The sequence below is a fragment of the Melozone crissalis genome, unplaced genomic scaffold, assembly GCF_028551555.1.
Source record: "Melozone crissalis strain CALT ecotype California unplaced genomic scaffold, PUWL_Pcris_2 ptg000034l_1, whole genome shotgun sequence".
Classification (NCBI taxonomy): domain Eukaryota; kingdom Metazoa; phylum Chordata; class Aves; order Passeriformes; family Passerellidae; genus Melozone; species Melozone crissalis.
This window is the reverse complement of record NW_026535812.1, coordinates 1,765,408-1,787,400: the sequence shown is the minus strand read 5'-3', so window position 1 is coordinate 1,787,400 and position 21,993 is coordinate 1,765,408. Positions and strand designations below refer to the sequence as shown.

General features: G+C 46.6%; 1 protein-coding gene across 1 annotated transcript; it reads left to right on the top strand.

Moving 5' to 3' along the window:
- KLHL6 (kelch like family member 6) lies at positions 1 to 21,404 on the top strand. The gene is made up of 7 exons (XM_054282768.1): positions 1 to 260; positions 4,887 to 5,052; positions 10,585 to 11,034; positions 13,135 to 13,372; positions 16,701 to 16,903; positions 17,979 to 18,192; positions 20,479 to 21,404. Exons 1-7 carry the CDS (start codon positions 1 to 3, stop codon positions 20,778 to 20,780), a joined length of 1,833 nt encoding a protein of 610 aa, XP_054138743.1. The 3' UTR covers positions 20,781 to 21,404.
- The last annotated feature ends 589 nt before the right edge of the window (positions 21,405 to 21,993 follow it).

Genomic DNA, 21,993 nt, shown 5'->3' with positions numbered 1-21,993 from the left:
ATGGGGGACACGCTGGAGAAGAGCTCTGAGGAGCCCGAGATCTCTTTGAACAATGAGTGCTCCACGAAAATGGGGGAGCTGGTGGAAGTGTCGAGCGGTGAGAAGGTGAAGTTTGACGACACAGGTCTCTCTCTGGTGCTCCAGAACGGCCTGGAGAACCTCCGCCTTGAAAATTCCCTCACAGACGTCATCCTGTGCGTGGACAGCCGGGAGTTCTCCTGTCACCGAGTGGTCCTTGCTGCAGCAAGCAATTATTTCAGGTAAGGCTTGTAACCAACAAAACCAATACACTTATTGTGCTCCTTAGGCTTGAGCTGTAGGTCTCCAAGGAGTGCAAACTGGGTGTTAAAGTGTGCAAATTCGCAGTGAGCCTCTAATTCCTTACGTCTTCCAGCTTTTTCAAAGTCGGAGATTTAAATAAGGCAGGTGCCAAGTTGTAGATTTGCTGGAGTTATGATACCAGCACTCAAAAAGTCTGCTGGAGGCATGCAAAGGAAGACAGAATATTGGCAGACAAGTGCATGAGAAAAGGGAGTTTTACCCAGTAACTTTAGCCACTTGTCTTCTCCCTTTGGGACCTGGGCAAAGAGGAATTCAGATAGCAGGGTGTTTTTATTGAAACAGGAGTGGGTTTCTGGAACTTGCTAATTTGTCCTGTTACCATTCCGGGGTAAAAATATATATTCATTAAATTTTTGAGGAGGAAAGAGAAGGAATTTTCCATCTGTAAATCAGTTGTAATGGGAAATATCTCCTTGAAAGCAATTTTGCCACTTTACTGTCTCCTTTTGGTCTGCTTGAATTTTTCATTCTTTCAATACAATAGATATTCTATCTGAGACTACTGGCCAACAAGAACAAATTTTAAACACACAGAGGAACTTGGTATCAGTTTTAGCACAGATTTTCCATTATCATTTAGACAATATCATTTAGATCATCACATTTGCATGGCTGGGATTTTTTTCTTTCTTTTCTTTACCACTAAAGTGGTCAGATGACTGAACAGCTACAGAGGAAACATGAGAAAAAAGGACCTGTGACCACTTGTGACATGAGCAGAAAGCTAATTTTAATGGAGTCTGGTAAGCTTTGCTGGTAGTGCCAGAACAGTTCTGCTTTTCTAATCTAGAATAGAGATTGTGTCTGTGAATATTTGGAGACAGGTATTATTTCTACAGAGAGACTACATTTATTGCATCTGAGAAAATATACAGCTAAAAGCAGAGATGCCCAAATATTTCTTACCAGCATTGTGTGCACAATGGATAGCAGATGCACAAATTAAAATCAAAATTATCATAATGATGCTTTGACAAAAACCCCCAATTTCACTATAAGTAAAGGTGATGCAATCAGAAGGACTTCCCAGTTAAAACCAGGTAAGATAGTTTTATGAGAGCAGCTGTTGGCCAGCTTTCCACTGAGCTTTTCCTGAGCTACAGCCTGGCCCTTGGAAGGAGGGGGGACACCTGGCTGGAGTCATCCCACCCCAAGGCAGCTGCACATGTGTGCAGGGTCTGCCCCTCTGGGTGCTTCTGTTTGGCTTGGCTTCCCACAGAGCTGAGATTTATTGCATCTCACTGTCTGCCAGTGCCTCTTGTCATGACTCTTTGGGTTAGTTTCAGTCACATTTGGCACAGGATGGAAATCTCAAACACGAAGTTCCCTGAATTTGATGGAAATCTGCAGCTGGGAGAGGAGAGATGCTGGGCTGGCACCCTCAGTGCAGGGTAACAGGCAGCACACAGTGCCCAGAACAACCACACTGCCCTGGGCACAGCCAGCACACAGCTGAGCTCCTGGGAGGGACCCTGAAGTGTGTGAGAGGAATAAGGAGGGAGAATGGAGGGCTCAGGAAGGGGAAGCTGAGGTTACTGTGAGGAGGGAAAGGAGGACACAAGCCTGCAGGGAACTGAGCTTTGCTGATTCTGCTGCTCACAAGGAGCCTTCATTCATCTTGCCATAACTCTCCGGGACCTGCATGGCCCCAGAGAAAGAAGGAATTCTTAAATCCCACTGCTCCTGTGAGCACTTTCCATGCTATGACAGCACCTCCAACAGCCAAGCACAGGAGCAAAGCAAAGGGACCCAGTGACTCATGGGCTTCACTCCCCTGCACATTACACAACCCCTTCCTGAGGCTGGTGCCACAGTGTGGGCAATGCACAGCAGCTGACTGGAGCACTTAAACAGAGCTAACCCCTTCTAGGCCTTCTTCAGCACTGTTGCAGAGCAGATAGGCTGATTCTTGTGATGTCCTGCACCCACAGACATAAAGACATTACCTCTCCATCTACCTGTGTGATGACAGCAAAGCAGAGAAGAGAAACACCAGCTGACTAAGGTGGAACAGTAGCTCTTTAATCCTGCACTGCCCAAGAGTAGTGGGAGAATGGGGCTGGGAGAGGTTGAAGCCATTTTCCAGAGCATCATCGAGCTCCAGCATGGTTGTTTGAAGTCAGGTTCATAATTCCAAGCACAAGCATTCCAGTGTAGGAAAGTGCTTAAAAAGTGCTTCATGAAACTGCAACCCATCATTTATTTTACTGAGATTTCTCTGATTTTAAATTAGAAAAAACTTAGAATTTTTTCTAAAATTACCCATTTTTGGGTATCTAAATTTGGCACTGGGCCCTCAATTCAGATGTGCATTTTTTAGAGTATCTGTTGGTTTAAAGGTGCAGTTTAGAATTACACAGGGACAAGAACCAGGAAAACATACAATGGAATAAGTAACCACATCTGAAGGATTTAGAGCCTCCTGAGGGTAAGTTCAGAAAGATTCAGAGGCATCATTTTAATCCCCAAGAGAGAAGCTCAGCCTGATCAGCCTGGGTGGTGTCAGGTGTTCCCCCTGCCAACACACAGGGTGGGAATGAGAACCTCTCCACTTGAGCAGAAGGAAGGGCACAGCAGTCAGCTCTCCCGTGCAGCACTGCCCACGATCTAGAGCACAGAACTGCTGGGAGAGCACCGTGCTTTAGAATGTAATTTCTGCAGCTCACAGCCACATTACATCAATCCATACCCTACGAAATTGGGAGTGGATGGCAGCTCTAAACCAATTATTACAAAGATCAGGAGACAGATAGGCCAAAGCACTTTGACCAGAGCCCTGTGCACAGCCACCAGCAGAATGCTGAGGTGGTTTCTGAGCAGCCTTGCACAATTGTCACTCTGGGTATCTCTGACTGACCCCAGGAAACACTCTGGTCTGTGGGACAGAAGTGAGACTCTCACCTGCCCGACAGGGATGGGTCAAGACAAGTCTGGAGTCACCAGCTTAAGAGATGAAAGGAAGAAGAGCAGACACCACCTGCACCCTCCATGGGCCTGGTTCTCGTTCAGATGAAACATCCGGCACCCGTCAATCCCGCACGACCGAAACAGCTCCGCTGTGCCAACCTCCCCTCTGTGCTGAAACCCATTCCCAGGGAGAAGAGGGAACTCAGGGCTGCTGCTTTCAGATGGCCCCTGCCCACACATCCCTTGATAGTGCCAGAGGGACAGAAGCTAAATGGATCCCAGTCTTGTGGTCACTGAAGTTAAGGAGCGTTTGTCTAAGTGCCTTTGAAATATTCTGATTTCAGTAGCGGCAGAAGCTGGACCATGAGGCAGGGTAGCGAAGCAAAAACCTCCAATGAGCTGAGCTGAGTGAAAGGAAAAATGAGAATTTTGGCTGAACAACTTTTCTGACAAGTAACTTCTCTGCCCAATTTTCCTGCTCAAAAGTTAGGCCTCTCTATCCAGAGGCAGTTTTGCACACTGAGGTAACCAAGACCTTGCTATAACATTTCTGCTGAGGTAAGGAACAGGTAGTTCTTAGAGCAAGTAGCAGCTGGTATCTTCCATCCATTTGCCATTCACCGTGCCTAACTGCTTTGCAATAAAATCTGTTTATGTCTTGGTTCCAGTAAGATATGTCAGTCAATCAGACAGCTTAATTCAGGCACTTCTTTTACAAGAAAAGCATGGCCCAAGACTTGGGACCTCTAGCCGTTTCCCAGGTTGCATTGTCCTGTCAACATCGTGTATGACTAATAAAGAAGGGCTTGGAATGCAGGGTAAAGAGTGCTTCTAATTACACTTTAGATCTGCACATGTTTTTCACCAATGCAGTTACAAGTGGACTCATGTAATTCTGATCTGTTGAGACAGATTCCAAATGATGTGACATCTCGTTCTCTGAATGCAGCGAACAAGAAGGGGCTGATCAAACTCCTAAGTAAAAGCAAAAAGCATTGGAAGAAATACTTAAATCTATGAATTGAATATGCAGAGGAAAATGTGTGTGTTTGTCTTGCAGCTGTCACAATGTAAAATGGTTTAAAATATAGAATTTCTGATTTATACCCCACATGACATATCTGCCTAGTGCCAAGGTATGTCTGGTGGTCACCTTCCAGCTGCAGTATTATCCACCAAAGAAGAGTTGCTATCTACATCTATGAAATCACTGCACTTTCTGCCTAACAGTAGTTCCAGTTCATGCAAATTCAATTGCTTCTCTAGCCAAGAGGTACCAACTCTACAATCCCAACATTTAGCAGAAGAAAAGTCGGACTCTAATTGAGAAGAAAATCCATGAGCCATTCTCCCCTGGCCCCCCACTGGTATTAAAGCCTTTTGCTGCCATGGAGCCCCAGGTCTGCTGTAAGGGACAGCACAGAGGAATCCATCATGTGTCTATTGCCTTATCAAACTCATGAATACAGAGGTAGAGGAGCAACAAAAATACATTTTCTTGTTTCTTTTCAACAGGAGTAATTGCATAAAATATGAAGCAATCAGAGTATTCTGTGTTGAAATCTAAATAGCCCAATGTTTTCAGAATGCCTCATCCTAACAGGAATGCAGTAAAAGATAAATGCCTTTCTTTTCAGGGCCATGTTCTGCAATGACTTAAGAGAGAAATATGAGGAGAAGATCATACTAAAAGGAGTGGATGCAGAAACCATGAATATACTCCTGGACTACACTTACACCAGCAAGATGCTCATCACAAAGCAAAATGTACAGAAGGTCTTGGAAGCTGCCAGCCTCTTTCAGGTACAGATAACTCAGCTGCACTGACCCATCTCTCTGTTCTGGCAACACCATCTTACCCTGGTTAGCACACTGCAAACTTCTCTGATTTCATGGATTCTGGAAGCATTTCGCTTCATATTTACTTACATTACGGTACAAAATAGCAGTGGCAGCCACGTACTGGAATTTTGCTGTGCTGAGTGCCATGCAAACAGGAAAAGAGCCTGGCTGTGCCTCCAAGAGCTGCTCCCATGTGCTGCCTGCCTGGCAGTGCTCCCCAAGTGTCAGGTCAGGCAGAAGGGTTAGGGGCAGCAGCTGGAATGGCTGGCCAGAGCAGGAAGTTGCTTTGCCTCTCTGTCTCCCCTGCCTTGAGATGGAGGCCTGCCAGCCAAAGTTAGCATCCTCCTTTGTAGAACTCATGATGTAAAGGGTTTTAGTCATGGCCTGGGACCTGTGGGAGGCCAGAGATGGGCAGTGTTACTCAGCCTTTGGTCCACGAGGCATTCACGTGTCCTGTAAATCACCTGTGAGGTCTACCAAATTGCAGTGTCTGCTACCATGCTGCAAATTGCTAACAAATTGTAACCAACACAACCTGCCAAGTGCCAATGTGTGTGTGTGTCCATTCCTCTCATTTGGGAAGGCAAGAAACACCCAACTCCGTGACCATTGTGGTTCCTGAGGGAACTGAGATTCTTGAATCTTACATGGAAATTTTGCTGTGCAGTTCTGGAACTCTGCTTTCTGGAATACAAGTTCTGTGAGGATCTGCTTAGGGAGCTGGGGGTGCTCAGTTAGGAGAAAAGGAGGACACTATTAAAAAGGGACCTTATTGAAAAGAAGGACCCAAACAGGGTACCCTCAGAGGGTACCCTATTGCTCTCTTCAACTCCCTGACAGGAGGCTGTAGCCAGGTGGGAATCAGGCTCTTTTCCCAAGTAAAATATTGCAGTATAGATATGCCAATGTAAATTATCTCCTTTTCTCTAGAAACTGTTTTTGAAAAACTTTTATGTAATGATGCCTTTCTTTATTCCCTTCTAGTAAGTTTTGACCAAATGCAGGCAAAACTGACAGTAGGAAGAGGTGGAAGGCTGTTTGGAGAGAGCAGGCATCCCTGCCACAGTGGGATAAGCAGGTGAAGGGTTTGGAACAGCTGAACAGCTAAGCCTCACCCTCAAGTGAGCCAGACAAATTTTTTCCACCTAAAGCACAGTTGCAACATGAGTTCAACAGTCACCTCCTCTGTCTGGACTGGTGGCTGCCCAGCCACTGCAGTTGCAAGGTTGGCGCCCATCCTGGATCCCGCCCAGCAGCCTCTGCCACCCACACTGCCCACAGAGCTGCTCATCCTTTCACCCTGGGAAGGGTCAGGATCCCAGCTGCTTCCCAGACCATGGCAGGCAGCCCTGCTTCCCTCACCAGAACTCAGCAACCACCTCCAGACCTGCCCACACTGCTCCTGCCCCCCAGGGACCTCTGTATTCCCCATTCCCTCAGCAGGGTTTGGGTGAGGGACCACATCAACTGTGGTGGTGGAAGCAGAGAAATGGTGAGAGGGAAGCAGGCTTCTGAGCAGATGGAAAAGAAGCTGTGTTGTCACCAAAGGCTGTGATGCCCACTGCTATGGAAATACCAAAGGCTGTGGTGCCCCCTGCCATGGAATTGCCAAGGGCTGTGATGCCCACTGCCATGGAAGTGCCAAGGGCTGTGATGCCGACTGCCATGGAATTGCCAAGGGCTGTGATGCCCACTGCCATGGAAGTGCCAGATGCAGTGGGAACAGTGGAGGACGCCCCGAGCCGCCCCCTCTCAGCAGAGCAGGGCAGCTCTGCCCTCAGGCCGTGGCTGAAGCACCACCAGCCTTGATGGCCTGACTGACCCCAAAGCACCCCTCATCCCTGGGTTAATCCACTTACATTCTAGGGGAAATAGGGCTCCAGTACCTGACAGCCATCCCGAGGCCCCTGGGCAGGGCAGAGCCAGGGTGCCGGCTGCAGGCCACGATGGACAGGAGGGCACCATTTACTACCAAAGGCCTTCGGGGCAGCTCCGGTGGGAGAGGGGCCAGCGGGCTCGGATCGCCTCCATTCCCCAGGAGCAGCCCTGAGGGGGGCTGTGCCCCTCGGCTGGCTCTGGCCGGGGCTCAGATCGCCTCCGTTACCCGGGGAGCAGCCCTGAGGGGGGCTGTGCCCCTCGGCTGGCTCAGGCAGGGTTCCGATCGCCTCCATTCCCCCAGGAATAGCCCTGCAGGGGTCTCTGCCCCTCAGCTGGCTATGGCGGGCTCAGATCGCCCCCATTCCCCGGGGAGCAGCCCTGCAGGGGGCTGTGCCCCTCTGCTCTGGCCAGGGTCCCTCGGGCGCAGGTGTCACCGCTGAGCCGGGACAGGACTGTCCCTGCAGCCGCAGCCGAGGGTCACCAGCTGCAGGGTGCAGGATCCGGCCCCACAGTGCAGTGCATGCAGAGAGGGATTGTGAATGAGACCCTTCAGTCCCCAGTCCCTTCCCTTTCTGGGGGCTCTAGCTGGAGGCAGGCCTGCTGGCACTCCTTACACTCCACCACTGAATTAAAGACAAGCAAAGACTCATATGGAGAGAGCAAATTTTGCTAGTCAGAGTGAAAGTCTACTGGAGGCCAAGTAAGTGTATGGGATGTCTCTAGCAAGTGAGAACCTGGATTCAAATGGGTATTAGGAGAAAGACTAACTTACTGAAGAAACTGTTCTCAGGGAAGAGGGCTTTTGAAGTGCCTGGATTGGCATTAGGAGGGGTACTCACAGTGGACGAACAGAAAATTCAGAGCTCTGCAAGAATAATCAGAGCAGATGGAGCAGAGGCTCAGAGTTGTCTTCCTTCTGATGCTCTCTTGAGTCAGCCACCTGCTCTCCTGGGACTGACTGACATATGCCAGCAAGTTTTGGGGGAGTTTTGGGGGGAATTTAGTGTCTAAATGAAGGCAGTGGTGGGGAGTCAGTGCAGCACAGAGATGAGGAGCAGAACCAGGGAAAGTCCTGCCTTGATTCACTCCCAAGCAGCGCAGGCTCTCCGGTGGAGCCCTCAGCAGGGCTGTTTCTCACACCCACACCTCGCAGTTCTGCATTTGCCTGGCCACAAACAGCCCCGCAGTGAGGGAGTGGGGCCTGCTGGCCGTGAGAGCACCGTGCACCTCCCTTCACCTCCTCAGCACTGCTCTTAACGAGCCATGTATGAATAATTAGAGAACTCTACCGAGGTTTGCTGCAGGCTGTGAGAACGTTGTTTCGGGGTCTATTCCCAGACTCACGGGTGACTCGATGAATGACCTTGGCAAATGCTAGGTTTGGGGTTTTATGTGTCTCATTACTGACAACTTTGAATGCTTATGCTTAATAAGCTTAATAACGCTGATGCTTAACCTGCCTCAGGTCTGAAGCCTAGCTGGTGGCAAAGTCCTTTCAGATCCTCAAGGAAATGTCCTGGTGAGTTCAAAGTGCTTGCCTCGTGCTAGCCCTGAGAGCAGGCAAGGGGAATGTGGCAGGTGCTGTGGTGCCACTGAGCTGTGCCACCATGCCACCGTGGGCCACAGATAGATTTTTATCACAATTAATGTCAGTGGTGGCCACACATTCTGAGACCTCACATAGCCTCGTTCATCAGTCAGTTGCATTTCTCTAAACTTTTGACCACATCTAAACGTAAAACAGGAACCAGGCAGTCTGTACACAGCGTCTGCGATCGCTCAGCTCTGATAAACAGTCTAAATATGTCAACACGACACCGACGAGTCTGGAAGATTCTACTCTAATTACTGAAACAAATCTACATACTACAGTGTTTAAAAATGTTTCGCTTCCTCTTTGCCCCTCAATTACTATTGCACAACCTTCCCCAGTGAGAAAACATGAGTTAAAATGGTTTGCTTGCTGACCCTGGATGGAAAAAATACCCAAAAAGCACAGATGGAAATGCACAGCATTAGCTCTGACCCATCAACCAACCAGTCTCAAACCAACTCTAGCTAATGAAAAGTATTACTACAAATTAAGATTGTACTTTCCAATATATTTGTAACTTTTTTATTAACACCTATAAATTCACCACCTCCTACTTCAGAAGTATCTTTCAGAAAGAAATACATGATTTAAGTATTCTGCACAGTGCCACAAATTTTGTGTGAGGGAAGACACTGAATGATAGCAGAAAGCTCTAAAGTTTGGTTCTTTTTTTTTTAATTTAAACCAACATGAATAAAATATAGACCCTTTCCAATATTTCCCTGGGATTCAAAATTGACAGCTTTGATTTCTGCACACAGCATGATTGCATTGTTCAGTGGCAGTATTTGTACCTGAAATTACAGAGGTGATGGGAAAGCCATTAGGATGAAGCACTGTAACTGATCAGTTCTACCCAAAACTGGTTCTCAATTCCTGATTAATCATCAGCAATCCAGCTCAGATCACAGTTTTTAGGAATACCCCGCAGGCACATGTGGCCCAGAATATGTGCATTTGGGACCTCAGGTGGGGTTATTTTGCCAAGGAAATTTATGACAGTGTTGTGATGCCTTATTGAATGCAAACATAGACAGTTCTCTGAGTAAGGAGACTGTGTGTAAAATGCATATCAATATTTTTTTCAGCCAATGGTGATGACAAAGGTCACTGGATCCTCTGAAGGCCTCCCCCACAACAGATTCTTGCCAGAAACTCCTGTCTGTTAGGAATCTCAAAAGAATTGCTGATAGTCAATCTCTTCCTGCCACTCACCCCAGTCTAGGACTGCTGCCCATTCCTTCTGGGGCAGCACACTCCAAACCTCCCAGACCTCAGCGCTCATTTCCCACTGCTCTCACAAGATGCATTTGGAGTTTGGATGGCGGTAGCATAAACGCAGACAGTGGAGCCACCTTCACTCTAATCCCAGGCTCTGCTCTGGCTGGTCTGAGCTGACATGCAAGATGAAGCAGGGGAAGCAAACTGGATGCCTGGGGTCCTTTGTAACTCCATGATTGCCAGTGCCTTCACTCTAAAACCAGACTGTTCCAGTTGGTCTGAGCTGACATGCAAGATGAAGTAGGGGAAGCAAATTGGATGCCTGGGGTCTTTATCTGTGCTTTGTAACTCCATGATTGCCAGTGCCTTCACTCTAAACTCAGACTCTGTTCTAGCTGGTCTGAGCTGACATGCACGATGAAGCAGGGGAAGCAAACTGGATGCCTGGGGTCCTTATTTGTGCTTTGTAACTCCATGACTGCCAGTGCTTGGAGATCTCATGGAGGAAAAGGGAATAGTAGGAAATCCTTTTGTGAAATAAAGAAAATTCATGACTGTCACAGGTCTTCTGCATCCTGCAAGAGGGGAAAGGAGCAATTGGATGCAGAGGGAATAAAAGCAGTGGGAGGAAGAAATTCTTATTTCAACCTGCAGATCTTGGGAGATACCTGTGCTCAGATGATCCAATTCTTGTCTCCCCCAGCTCTTTGCTGTATTGGGCATGGCTGGTTGCTCCATAGCTCCCCTGTGACAGTTTTCATTAACCCTTCTGTGCTTATAGAAGCTTTTTGTGCCCACAGTTCCTGCGCATGGTAGATGCTTGTGCCAGTTTTCTCACCGAAGCCCTGCAGCCGGAGAACTGCGTTGGCATCCTGAGGCTGGCCGATGCCCACGCCCTGCACAGCCTCAAGCAGCAGGTACAGAACTACATCATCCAGAACTTCACCCAGGTCCTGAACTACGAGGAGTTCCTGGAGCTGCCGGCAGACATCCTGTGCAGCACGCTGAAGAGCGACGAGCTCTGCGTCACGGAGGAGGCGCAGGTGTTTGAAACCGTGATGAGCTGGGTCCGTTTCAAGGAGTCCGAGCGGTTTTCCCTCCTGCCCTGCGTGCTGGAGAACGTCCGGCTGCCCCTCTTGGACCCTTGGTACTTTGTAGAGACTGTTGAAGCTGATCAACTCATTAGACAGTGTCCAGATGTCTTTCCTTTGCTCCAAGAAGCAAGAATGTACCATCTGTCAGGCAATGAGGTGAGTAAAACAGGAAGGTATTAGCCACTCTTTGTAAATGTCTCATGCTTCAGCTCAAAAATTGATTTGAAAGGAGCAGCGCCATGGGGCAGAAAAAGGTAATCACACTGAATTTCCACTAACTGGCGCTACTGAAAAGTCAAAATGGGCCTCAGAATTTATTCTGCTGTCTGAGATGATTTTGGTGGGTTGTTTGTTTTAAAACAAAGTGCACAGTTTCCTTTTTATGAACATCTGAGCTTGACCCTTCAGACACACCCTTGCTAAATGAAGACCCCAGGCAGCTTCCCTAGTAAAAAGCAAATGGTGCTAGCCCTGACACCTCACCCTCTCAGCTATTACTTCAAGCCTAAGAAAAGAGGAATAATCTCCCCACCAAACCATGCCACAATCTGTAATGACTCTTTCAAATGTGAATATGTAGCATCTTCCCCTGTTACTTATGGGAAAAATGTTTCATAAAGGAAATATTCTCCCTCCTGTGAAGAAGACAGTGTCTTTGCAGAGGAGAGGACTGCCCATCCGCCATTTGCAGAGGTCCCTGCACCCAGAGAGACACATTAATCCTGACACCCCATCGAGTCCTGTCCTGCCTGCTCAGTGCAGGCTGTGGTGGATCTCAGGTTCCTCCATTGCCTTTGGAAAGCTGGGTATCAGTCACATCTCCTTGGCCAAGATATGGGGGAGAGGGGAGAGCAACCCAGAGGTCAGATTGCACAACAGGAGTGAGGAAACGTGTCCCTCCTCAGTGGAGTCACAGGAGGGCAGGAGGGCGTTGTGGGCCCATCGCTCACGGGGCTGTGTCACCTGTGTCACCTGTGTCACCTGTGTCACAGGGCAGGGGGACAGCCCAAGCGCTCCTTGCGCTGGTGACCGTGTGAGACCCTGCTCGGGAGCTGGGGCAGTGCCGGCCAGTCCGAGGGAGCTCCCAGAGCAAGCCTGTCCCACTGAGCAGCGCTGTCAGGTGCGTGCGGGCAGATGAAGGAGTGTTGCCCCGGGCTGCGCACCATTAATTACACCCATCTTCAAAGGCACAGCCGCGGGAGGCTGCCTGCCAGCTGCCCTCCCCGGGGCTGACGCCTGGCAGTGGTGGCAGGCAGGTTCAAACAGAATCCTGGAAGCTGGCAAGTTCCGGGACTCACGTTCTATAGAAATGTGCAATTCATTTTCTGGACATGGTCAAAATGCAAGATTCGTGTCTGCGTAGATAATATCTTCTAATATGGATAAATGATACCGATTTATAGAAACATGGTAAAAGGAGAAAGAGAGGTAAAACTTTAAGCAAGTTGCCTCCTGACACACATTTAACCTGTGGGTCTTGTTTGCAAGCATTTCCTCCAAGGAGAACACAAGTTTCCAAGCACCCCTTGCATTCTTTGCTCCTGGTGAGCATCACCTGGCAAATGAACTTCTCCAGTGTCCCTGAAACAAAGACCTGGCCAACAAACTGAGCCAACAAGCAGTAAATTAGAGCTAAGCACATTTCAGAGCCTGGTGCTGGCTTTAAATAAGTCTTCTAATTTTGGCTTGAGGTAAGAGCTTATACACAAAGAAACAAATAAAAATAACCCCTCCACAGCTGAGAATTGTTATTGTTCTGACACTAACATATCTCTTCAGGACAAACAATGAGAGCATTTATTTTCTGCTAGCACTACCTGCACTCTTGCTCTCTCTGAGCTCCCCAAGGCATACACAAAACTTGGGCCCCCCCTACCCTGCTCTCACTCTGTAAACCCAAATAAAACCTGTCCTTTTCAGCACCTGACGTGCACCCAGCCTTGTCACTACTGCTCACCTGCATAGCTCTTGGTGCCAACCTGGTAATTCCTAAAAGGAAAGGATCCTAGTAGGTAGGCAAAAGCATGTAAGTGCAGAGTTGGAAAAATCCTGCTGAAAGAAGGACACAGCAACCTCTACTGAATGCTTCTAGGATGCTTTTCAGGCTTTCAGCTTAGAAAGCATTGGCTGATTGGTTCAGTTGATGTAAGCCTGCTGTGATTTGAAAAACAGGTAATCAAAGAAAAGGTCACTGGGCCTTTCTGTAATTGTAGGTATAAGTGCCCTGAGTACTCACTCTGTCTCACTTGCATTTAGATCATTACAGAAAGGACCAAGCCCAGGATGCACGAGTTCCAGTCTGAGGTGTTTATGATCATAGGGGGCTGTACAAAAGATGAGAAGTTTGTGGCAGAAGTGACTTGCCTGGATCCTTTGAGGAGAAGCCGTCTGGAAGTAGCAAAATTACCAATCACAGAGCAGGAGCCAGAGAATGAGAATAAAAAATGGGTGGAGTTTGCATGCATAACTCTGAAAAATGAAGTCTACATATCAGGTAAGGAACAAGACATTGACTGGGAGTGCAAGAGGGGAGCAAAGTGTTCTCATGATTATTTTCAGCTTTTATCAATTCCATGCTTGTGGCAGTTTTAGAAAAATTAAGCACTGCAGGTATTTTAATGTTTTGGCTTTGGACATGCTCCAGAGAGCACTGGATGTGTAAGGACACTGCCTAGCTCTGATTTGAGCACAGGATTCCTTTTCAAACAACATATGCATAGGTACATGTGGGCAGCACCCCAAACAGGGACAAGGTCACAGGAGGGTTCTTGGGAACAGTTTACCAGACATGAAATGACAAATCACTTCAGCATCTTCTCGTGACGAGTTCATTTGAAGCTCCACATGCATTAGCAAAACCCTGCCAGAATCTGAGTCATTCTGCAAAAGTCAGTCAAGAACCTGCAGGGAACTGTCACTGATGTTTGGCTGCCCCCTGAAAGCTGCCATCACAGAGGACTCTAGACCTGCCCACCCACAGTTATTAACTTGGCAGTATAAACTGTCAAAGCCAGATGAAATCCCATGTTCCAGACACCCAGGGTGGGTCTGGACAACTCGTGTGCTGATCACCATCCCAAGAGCTTCAGGAGATGTATTTAACTTCCCACACAAATACAGCTGAGCTCCACACAGGGGTCTGATCCCAGGGCTACAGAGATTTTACTCTGACAATCAAAATGTTAAAATCAAGCTCGTTAGCCAGTTTGACAGCTGCTTTTGATGGCCTGTCAAAAAATAAGTTGGATGATCTTGTTCTGCTTCCAGAGGAAAAGAGACAGCAAGCTTTTCATCACTGTGGCATTACTGGCCATGACACAGAGCAGGGCATTCATTGGTAGAATACTTCCTTTCTGCAAAACTGCCCACCAGATTCTCTGCTCCATCAAAACAGAAGAGTAGAAAGGAGGAGAGTAGGCCAAAGTGTGAATGCTTTTCTTAAGTGTGAATAGTGATCCACTGCCTTTATTCAAATATCTTCCACTGCATTCTTTCTTTTGGGAATCCACATATTTTTGATACTTCGTTCCAATTTAACATTTATTAAAGCTTTATCCTGGAATAAGAAACAGATTATTGTTTCCATAACTGCAAATAAAGAAGTTTTTTCCTTTTAGTCCACCATAGAGAGTTTCTGGCATTAGCCCCTCTTTTAAAAGGTGCAGAGAAACCTAAGTCCAACATTCCAACTAGGGAATATTCCCCTCACCTTCACACCCTTGAGTTGAGAGGTCTTTTTTCCATTTGCCTTCAATTTGTAGCTCTTTCCTCCTTCTCAAGGCCTTTTGCATTCTTTTATTCCTGACATCTTTTCCAATGTCTCTTCTCCACTTTTATTTTATGTTCTATCCAGGCTACCTCCAGGCCAGGCTAACACATTCCCTGCTGTGGTGAGTCTAAGCTGGCTTTCCCTTTGCTTCCATTCTCACACCTTCTCTCTCTTCCTTCTCTGCTTGCTTTTATATCTCTGAGTCCCTCTCTCCATTCCCTCATTGCCTTTCACCTTTTTGCCCTTTGCACACAAATAAAAGGCTGAGTGCACCAAAGCCATTAGCACGTTTTTCTCAGCTAAACCAATTATTAGTGTCTCAATCCTGATTAAACAGCTGCTTCCTCCTGCATGTCTACTTTTGTTTTCTTTCTTTCGCTCCTCTAATTTGCTTCTACTCTAACTTGACTTTCATTTTTCCTAACTTCATCTCCCCTTCCTTGGGCTCATTTCCCTCCATATCTTGGTACAGTCTGGAGTCTTCCCTGCTCCTTGAGCATCTCAAAAATAGGAAAGTCCTTTGCACAAGATTATGACTACTGTTAGATCATGATTTCCCCAAAAGAGTTTCAATGCTTTGACTGGATGGCCTGAAACACTACATTTGCAGCATAACTAAAAATGACATGAATTATCATTCACCATTCTGATGCTTTTACTAATTTAGGTACAAATTCTCTTGAAATTAGAAAGAATTGTTGTCCAGAGGAAAAACAGAAACAAAATAAACCTCCAAAAATCTCTCCCTGTCCCCTGATGTGCAGCAAATTCACCCACTGGTCCAGCTCAAGTTACTACATGGGTTTCAGCCTGTGGAGGAAAGCACAAGCTCAAGTCAAAGGGAAATTTCCAGGAAGCCCAAAGGGAACACCTGCAGTCTCTCAGCCCCATTGTAGCCATGAATGCTGCATTCAGCCCCTTTGGCCACTTCAGCTATTTGAGTGCAAATAAAATTCACCACATACATGTGAAAAATACTGGGACAAAAGCATTACAAACGACTCTTTCTAGCATGCTAATTATCTCCCATTCAATCTGCTGTTTGGACCAGAGATAGGCTCCATCAGTTTGCAGTGATCTGCCTGCACTACAGAATACCAATGAAGGCAGACACTTTCTCAATGGAATATGAATTCTCTTTTCAGTATATTCACCAGTGAAGCAAATGTTTAATCAGGTTGCAGATGATGGAATAAGCTACTCAGTCTGTAAATGTGGTTTCAGGCTTAACTAGATCTGTTTGTATTACAGTTACACCAGAAACTGTAGGCAAACAACAGCTTCTGTTTAAAACACTGCTCTCTGCTTTAGCACAAGCAAAGATCCACTTGCAGGTCAGCTCTAGAACGAGTTTGCATGCTCCAGTTTTGATCTTCAAGCTATAAATATGAAGCTTACTCAACTCTGTAGAGAAAGAGACCAGAAGGAGAAGCACAAAAATGAGATCCCAGCCATATGGTCCCAGGGTCGAATAGTAAAACTTGCAAGTCCTGCAGGACTATTGTTGGTAGGAGTTCAGTCAGGTCTTTTGCTTTATGATGCAAACCACAGGGCTGGCTGGATCTGCCCTGCACAACCTGGCAGTTTTCCAGTGCATGCCTGTCTTCAAGGGATTTGGCACTACCAGCTGCAGCATCCTCCACTAGCTTACTTAAATCACCTTTGTTTGTACCTTTGCAGCAGTTCTGCAAAGCCCTGGTGTTCACAAAAATCTCCTGCATGTCACCTTGCTGTGTGGTTGGTCATGCACACAGTATTGAAATGAAAGTGGTTGTGGTCTGGTAAAGTGAGGAACAGTGATTTATCTTCACTGAATATTTGGCTGCAGAAATTGTTCGGTTTCCTTCACTACTAAGTAAACTTATAATTTCTTATAACTTATTAATTAAACCTATAGATTTCTAAATGCAGAAATTTTCTTCTGTTGTAACAGTTAACAATGAGTAATAAGGATTTACTTTCCATTGTGAGAGAACACAATTTTAAGCCTACTGGAGTTTTGAAGTAAATACAAGCTGTGCTATCATATTTACCCATGTCATGTACACTACAGGTGGCAAAGAAACAAAGCATGATGTCTGGAAATACAATGCTTCCATCAACAAATGGATACAAATTGAATATCTCAACATTGGGCGCTGGAGACATAAAATGGCAGTGTTGGGTGGCAAAGTCTATGTCATTGGGGGCTTTGATGGCATGCAGAGAATCAACAGCATGGAAGCTTATGATCCCTTTCATAACTGCTGGTCAGAGGTAAGAGGCTGCATCACATAACATTTTAATTATTTGGAATGTTTTATTCAGAAAATCTTAGGGCTTGGATTCATCAAAATGATCTTGTATCATTCTTTTAAGCATTTCTGGTCTTTAAAAACCCTATTTTTTTTTCTATAGAAATGCATATCCTTTAGAAGGTAAAAATCCCCGGATTGCCAGCCAGTCATTTCCTATGAGACATCTAATGCCTAACTTTCAATTTTTTAGTTGGCTTTTAAAGCTAGTAGTCCATAAATCAAGGAGTAAGAATATAGTATGCATGAGCCAGAGCACAGGCTGAAAACTACTGCTCTGACACATTTAATATGTATACAAAATGTGTCTATCAAGCTGTGCCTTATATATAGTACGGGTTATACATTAAAGTGAAAGTACAGGTTTGAAAGTAGACAAGATTAAACCCACTCCTCCCCCCCAGTTCTACTCACTGTACTTCAAATAATGAGAGGAGAGTATTAGGCAACTAATTAATCCATGACAGTAATGAGATTAGGCATCATAACAGCAGATACAGCCCATTGTCTCTGGATTATACAAAGCAATGTGGATGACTTTAACAATCACAGCTGCAAGTAGCAAGATCAGTACAAACAAATTTCTTGTGCTTTTTTGCAATGCACAGAAGCATGTAAAGGAGATTTTTGGCATTTCTGATATTTCTTAGCTTTTGAATTATTGATAAAGTAATTTTAATTTCAGCATTTGAACATAGCATATTTTTATTAAGGGTTTTTGCAGTCTTAAGAAAATGTAAAAATGGAAAAGAAACATTCTTTTCCCTTATCCTTAGAAACATCATCTTCTGAACCCTGCTTAAAAAGGGACGCCTGACTTAAAATTCTGCAGGCTCCCTCCCCATGCTAGAAACTTAAACTGCATTGATTTCTTGAGGTTCCTGAAGTTTGGAAGGAATGGGCTTAGCAATACAGTCTGTTGGCTCTGCTTCGTGAGAGATTTGTTTTTTTCAGTTCAGCTGTTAAAAAGTGAATGCTCCCCACGGGCATCAGTGTGACTGCTCCCCATGGTTGCTAATGATTCTCTTTGGTGCCAGGCTGCTCCCCTGATGGTCAATGTGAGCTCCTTTGCAGCAGCCAGCTACAAGAAGAAGCTGTACGTGATCGGGGGCGGCCCCAACGGGAAGCTGGCCACGGACAAGACGCAGTGCTACGACCCGGCCACCAACGCCTGGAGCCTCAGGGCTGCCATGCCCGTGGAGGCCAAGTGCATCAACGCTGCCAGCTTCAGGGACCACATCTACGTGGTGGGTAAGTGCAGCACCATGGCTCTCCTTGGCTGCACCCAGCAGGGCCTGCTCCTGTGCTTCTGTGAGTTTCACCCACATGGAGCGTCATCACATGGCTCTTCCCGGTGAGATTAGCGAGGGGTGGGAATCCAGGATGTTCACAAACAGTAGGCAAAGGTCACCGTGTCAAAATCCCTGTTAGCATGGCAGCTGTCTTGGAAAGCTGGAGCTAGCCCAGACAGCTTAAAGCCAGCCAGAGATGTGTTCATAGTGGCAAGGGCATGATCTCATGGCTACATCATGTCCTCTCTCCTCTCCAGGGGCATTACACAACCCACCACATACAGGATTTATGCAGGGATAAAAGTACTAGGAGCAGGTCAGAGGAGCAGAGCCACTGAGACCCAAAGACCCAGAGCCCTTCACTAGATTGCACTTGGGGTTAATTCAGTCAATCACCAGAATGGAAGAACAAGAGTTTGATGGTTGAGTTGAACTCTGGGGGGAGGAGAAAGCCTGCACACATCTCCAGGTGGTACTGGGAAAACCAAAAGAAAAGAAGAACATTTGTTTCCAAAACAGGAGCTCTGAAAAGTTTCCCCTCCCTCTCTCAGCCTTGTTGCAGGGAATTCCAATGTAATCAATATGGTGCTGAGAGCTGGCATAGAGCTGGAGTATTCACCAAATAATTAATGGTGCTCTGGAGGGAGATTTATAATCTGCATGTGTGTGCACATATATACACACACACACACCCCTTTTGTGTACAAAAATACCTCATGCTTGTCCTCAGCACTGGAGCTGACCTCACCCTGTTTGCACAGGATGACAGAGAGAAGGCACATGACTTATGGGCTAGCTGACGTAACTCCTGATAAAATGGACATGATACTCCAGTCACATTCATTCAGCATCTTTCAGACAGCAACACCCACTAGTAAATCTCTTGTTTATCTATCTGAGAAACAAATCTACTCCAAGTGGATAGAAATCAGCCCCATCTTAAGTTTAAAAGATAAAAGAGCATTTGATAACTGCATCCAAAGCAATCAAATGACCCAGACTGATTAATTGCCAACTGCCAGGTGAATCACCACAACTAACAATGTCTGTTTTCAGTTCCAATTATGTCACCTCTGAATGACCTGATCACCCCTCAGGTGCTGCACTAGTATTGTCAAACTCAGCATCTAAGTACCACAGATAAATGCTCACTTTGCCAGCAGGGAGGATGCCAGGCATTGCTGCCCTCATCAATAAGACCAAGGTTCAAGGTTTCCCTATCCAGAAGGACAGTGCCAGACTCTTTTCAGAAGTGGCCAGGAACAGGACAAGGAACAATTACCATAACTACAACATAAGAAGTTCCACCTCAGCCTGAGGAAAGACTTCTTTATGTTGAGGGTTGCAGAGCACTAGAACAGCTGCCCAGTGAGGCTGTGGAGTCTCCCTCTCTGCAGAGATTCCAAACCCACCTGGATGCATTCCAGTGTAACCTGCTCCAGGTGACCCTGCCTTGGCACAGGGGTTGGACTGGGTAATCTCCAGAGGTCTCTTCCAACCCTAACAATTCTGGGATCCTTTACAGCTAATACAGAAGACCCATTCAGTGCCTGCAAATTTCAGAATAAGAACCATTTAGCTGCTGGTAATCTTGGGAGGGAATATATTTTCATAGCCTTTCATGAGAATTGAGGTATTGGCCATTTTTTCAAGAGAAAAGGACACTGCAAGATTGAAAAGGTGCACTAAGAACCTTTACTAAGAATCATTAATAACTTCAGTTTTGGGAAACACAGAGAAACTGAAGGTCACACTCTGTTTAACAAACCCATAGAAAGATTATTGATTCAGTCTGACAAACTCTACACAAGGAAGGGTTTTTGAAAGCCACCAATTCCAGGAAGAAGGAGGATTAATGGATGGAGGAATGAGTGGGAAAATCCTGTTCCCATTTCTAGCAGTGATGGTTTACCACAGCTGGTCCTCCATGATCTAAGGACTTTTAAACAAAATGGCATTTTTCTGAAGCTGGAGCAGCAGGTATGAGGAAGATCTGTTGCTAGGTGCTCTTTGGTCAGCAGCAGTTTGTTCTATCCCTAAATTCCACAGCCTTATGAACAATAAGTAGCCTTCTGCAGATCAGGCTTTCAAAACAATAAAGTATCCCGTGACCTTGTTTTTTCTTGGCTTTGGGGCACAAACCATTCTTACAAATGTCAGGAACACAGTCTTGTTGAAGTGGATGGTCGAATTAAAATCCCTTCCAGGAATGGCCAGTGCAAACCAATGTCCATTTCCTTCGCAGGTGGGGCAATGAAGGCTCTGTACTCCTACAGCCCCCGGGAGGACACGTGGTGCCTGGTGACTCAGTTCAGCCACGAGAGAGCCAGCTGTGGCATCTCTCCCTGCAACAACAAGCTGTTCATCACCGGCGGCCGGGATGAAAAGAACGAAGTCATTGCAACAGTGCTCTGCTGGGACCCTGAAACTCAGAAGCTGACAGAGGAGTGTGTCCTGCCGCGGGGGGTGTCTCACCACGGCAGCGTTACCCTCAGGAAGTCCTACACGCCCGTCCGTAAGGTCGTGCCCGGGGCAGTTTCTGTCTGAGCCGCAGGAGCTCTGGCCTGGCACGGACTGCAGCGAGCACGGCTTTGAGCTGGGGAGCAATGACGGAACAGCACCGCAGCCCCTCTGGGGTGTTTGTATATATGCTCAGTCCTTGTGTTTGTACATTAGGTCCTTAAGTTATCTTCATTCCTTCCCTCCACAGAATAACAAAAGGACCAGCTGTAGTTTACTCCTGCCAGCACAATACCTCGAATCAGGCAAAGAAATGTAGGTGGGAAATTTACTTCCCAGCTATATCTACCCTGGAATGTGCTTGAGCTGGCTCAGTCTGGTCCCAGAGTTTGGTCACCTATTTATTGTGTTAAGTTGGATTTGCAATACCTACTAGTGAAAAAAGAGAAGTTGCTTTTGGAATTAAATATTTGTAACTTTGGTAGGTTATAACATTGTGTCTTCCAAAGCTGTGCTTTTTTTCTCCCAGTGTTTGGCACATTAGATTAAGTTTGAACCAGTTTGTTTGTTTGTTTGTTTGAAGATACTTTGTTGGTTTTTCTGCATGACCAAATCAAATCCTTCTCAGTTTGCAAACCTTGCTGTCATTCCCAAGAAAGAGACTGCACAGGCTGCAAATGTAAATGAACGCTAATTTTTTTCCACGGAACATTCACTGCGGCTGTTTTCTAAATAAAGCAGGCCAAACCGAAGTTTCCCTTTCCTTTGCTGTGTGCGGGGTGCCTGATGTGCCTGGAAGGTTTTCCCCTCCATTGCTGTGCCCAGGCGGGCAGCAGAGCGGCTCCATCCCTGTCCCTGTCCCTGTCCCCGTCCCCACAGGGTGGCACTGCGCTCCCAGCGTTCTCCGCACGGCTTGTGGCTTCCTGCAGCGCAGCCGGACCGAACAGTGTGCTGGGGAGAAAAACAGCTCCAGGTACCGTTCCCCGCCTGCTGCATGCCACTGTCACATGCTGCACCAGAGGGGGCAAATGTTCAACGGGCCACGAGGGCCCGAGTCTCAAATCCCGGCATCTGGGTCAGTGGTAGGGAAAGAAAAACAAACATGGAAGAGGTCACGCCCGGGACGCCCTGGGACACTCTTGGCCAAGGACTGGGAACATATTCCCGTCCCTCCTCCCCTGCCTAGTTGCTGGAAAGAGCCAAGTCGCTATTAAATCAAGACAGAAAATACACTGCAAAACAAATCTCTCCAAGCAGATAGCAGTGGCTCCTTCCAGCCTTCCCTCCCTCTCTGTAATGT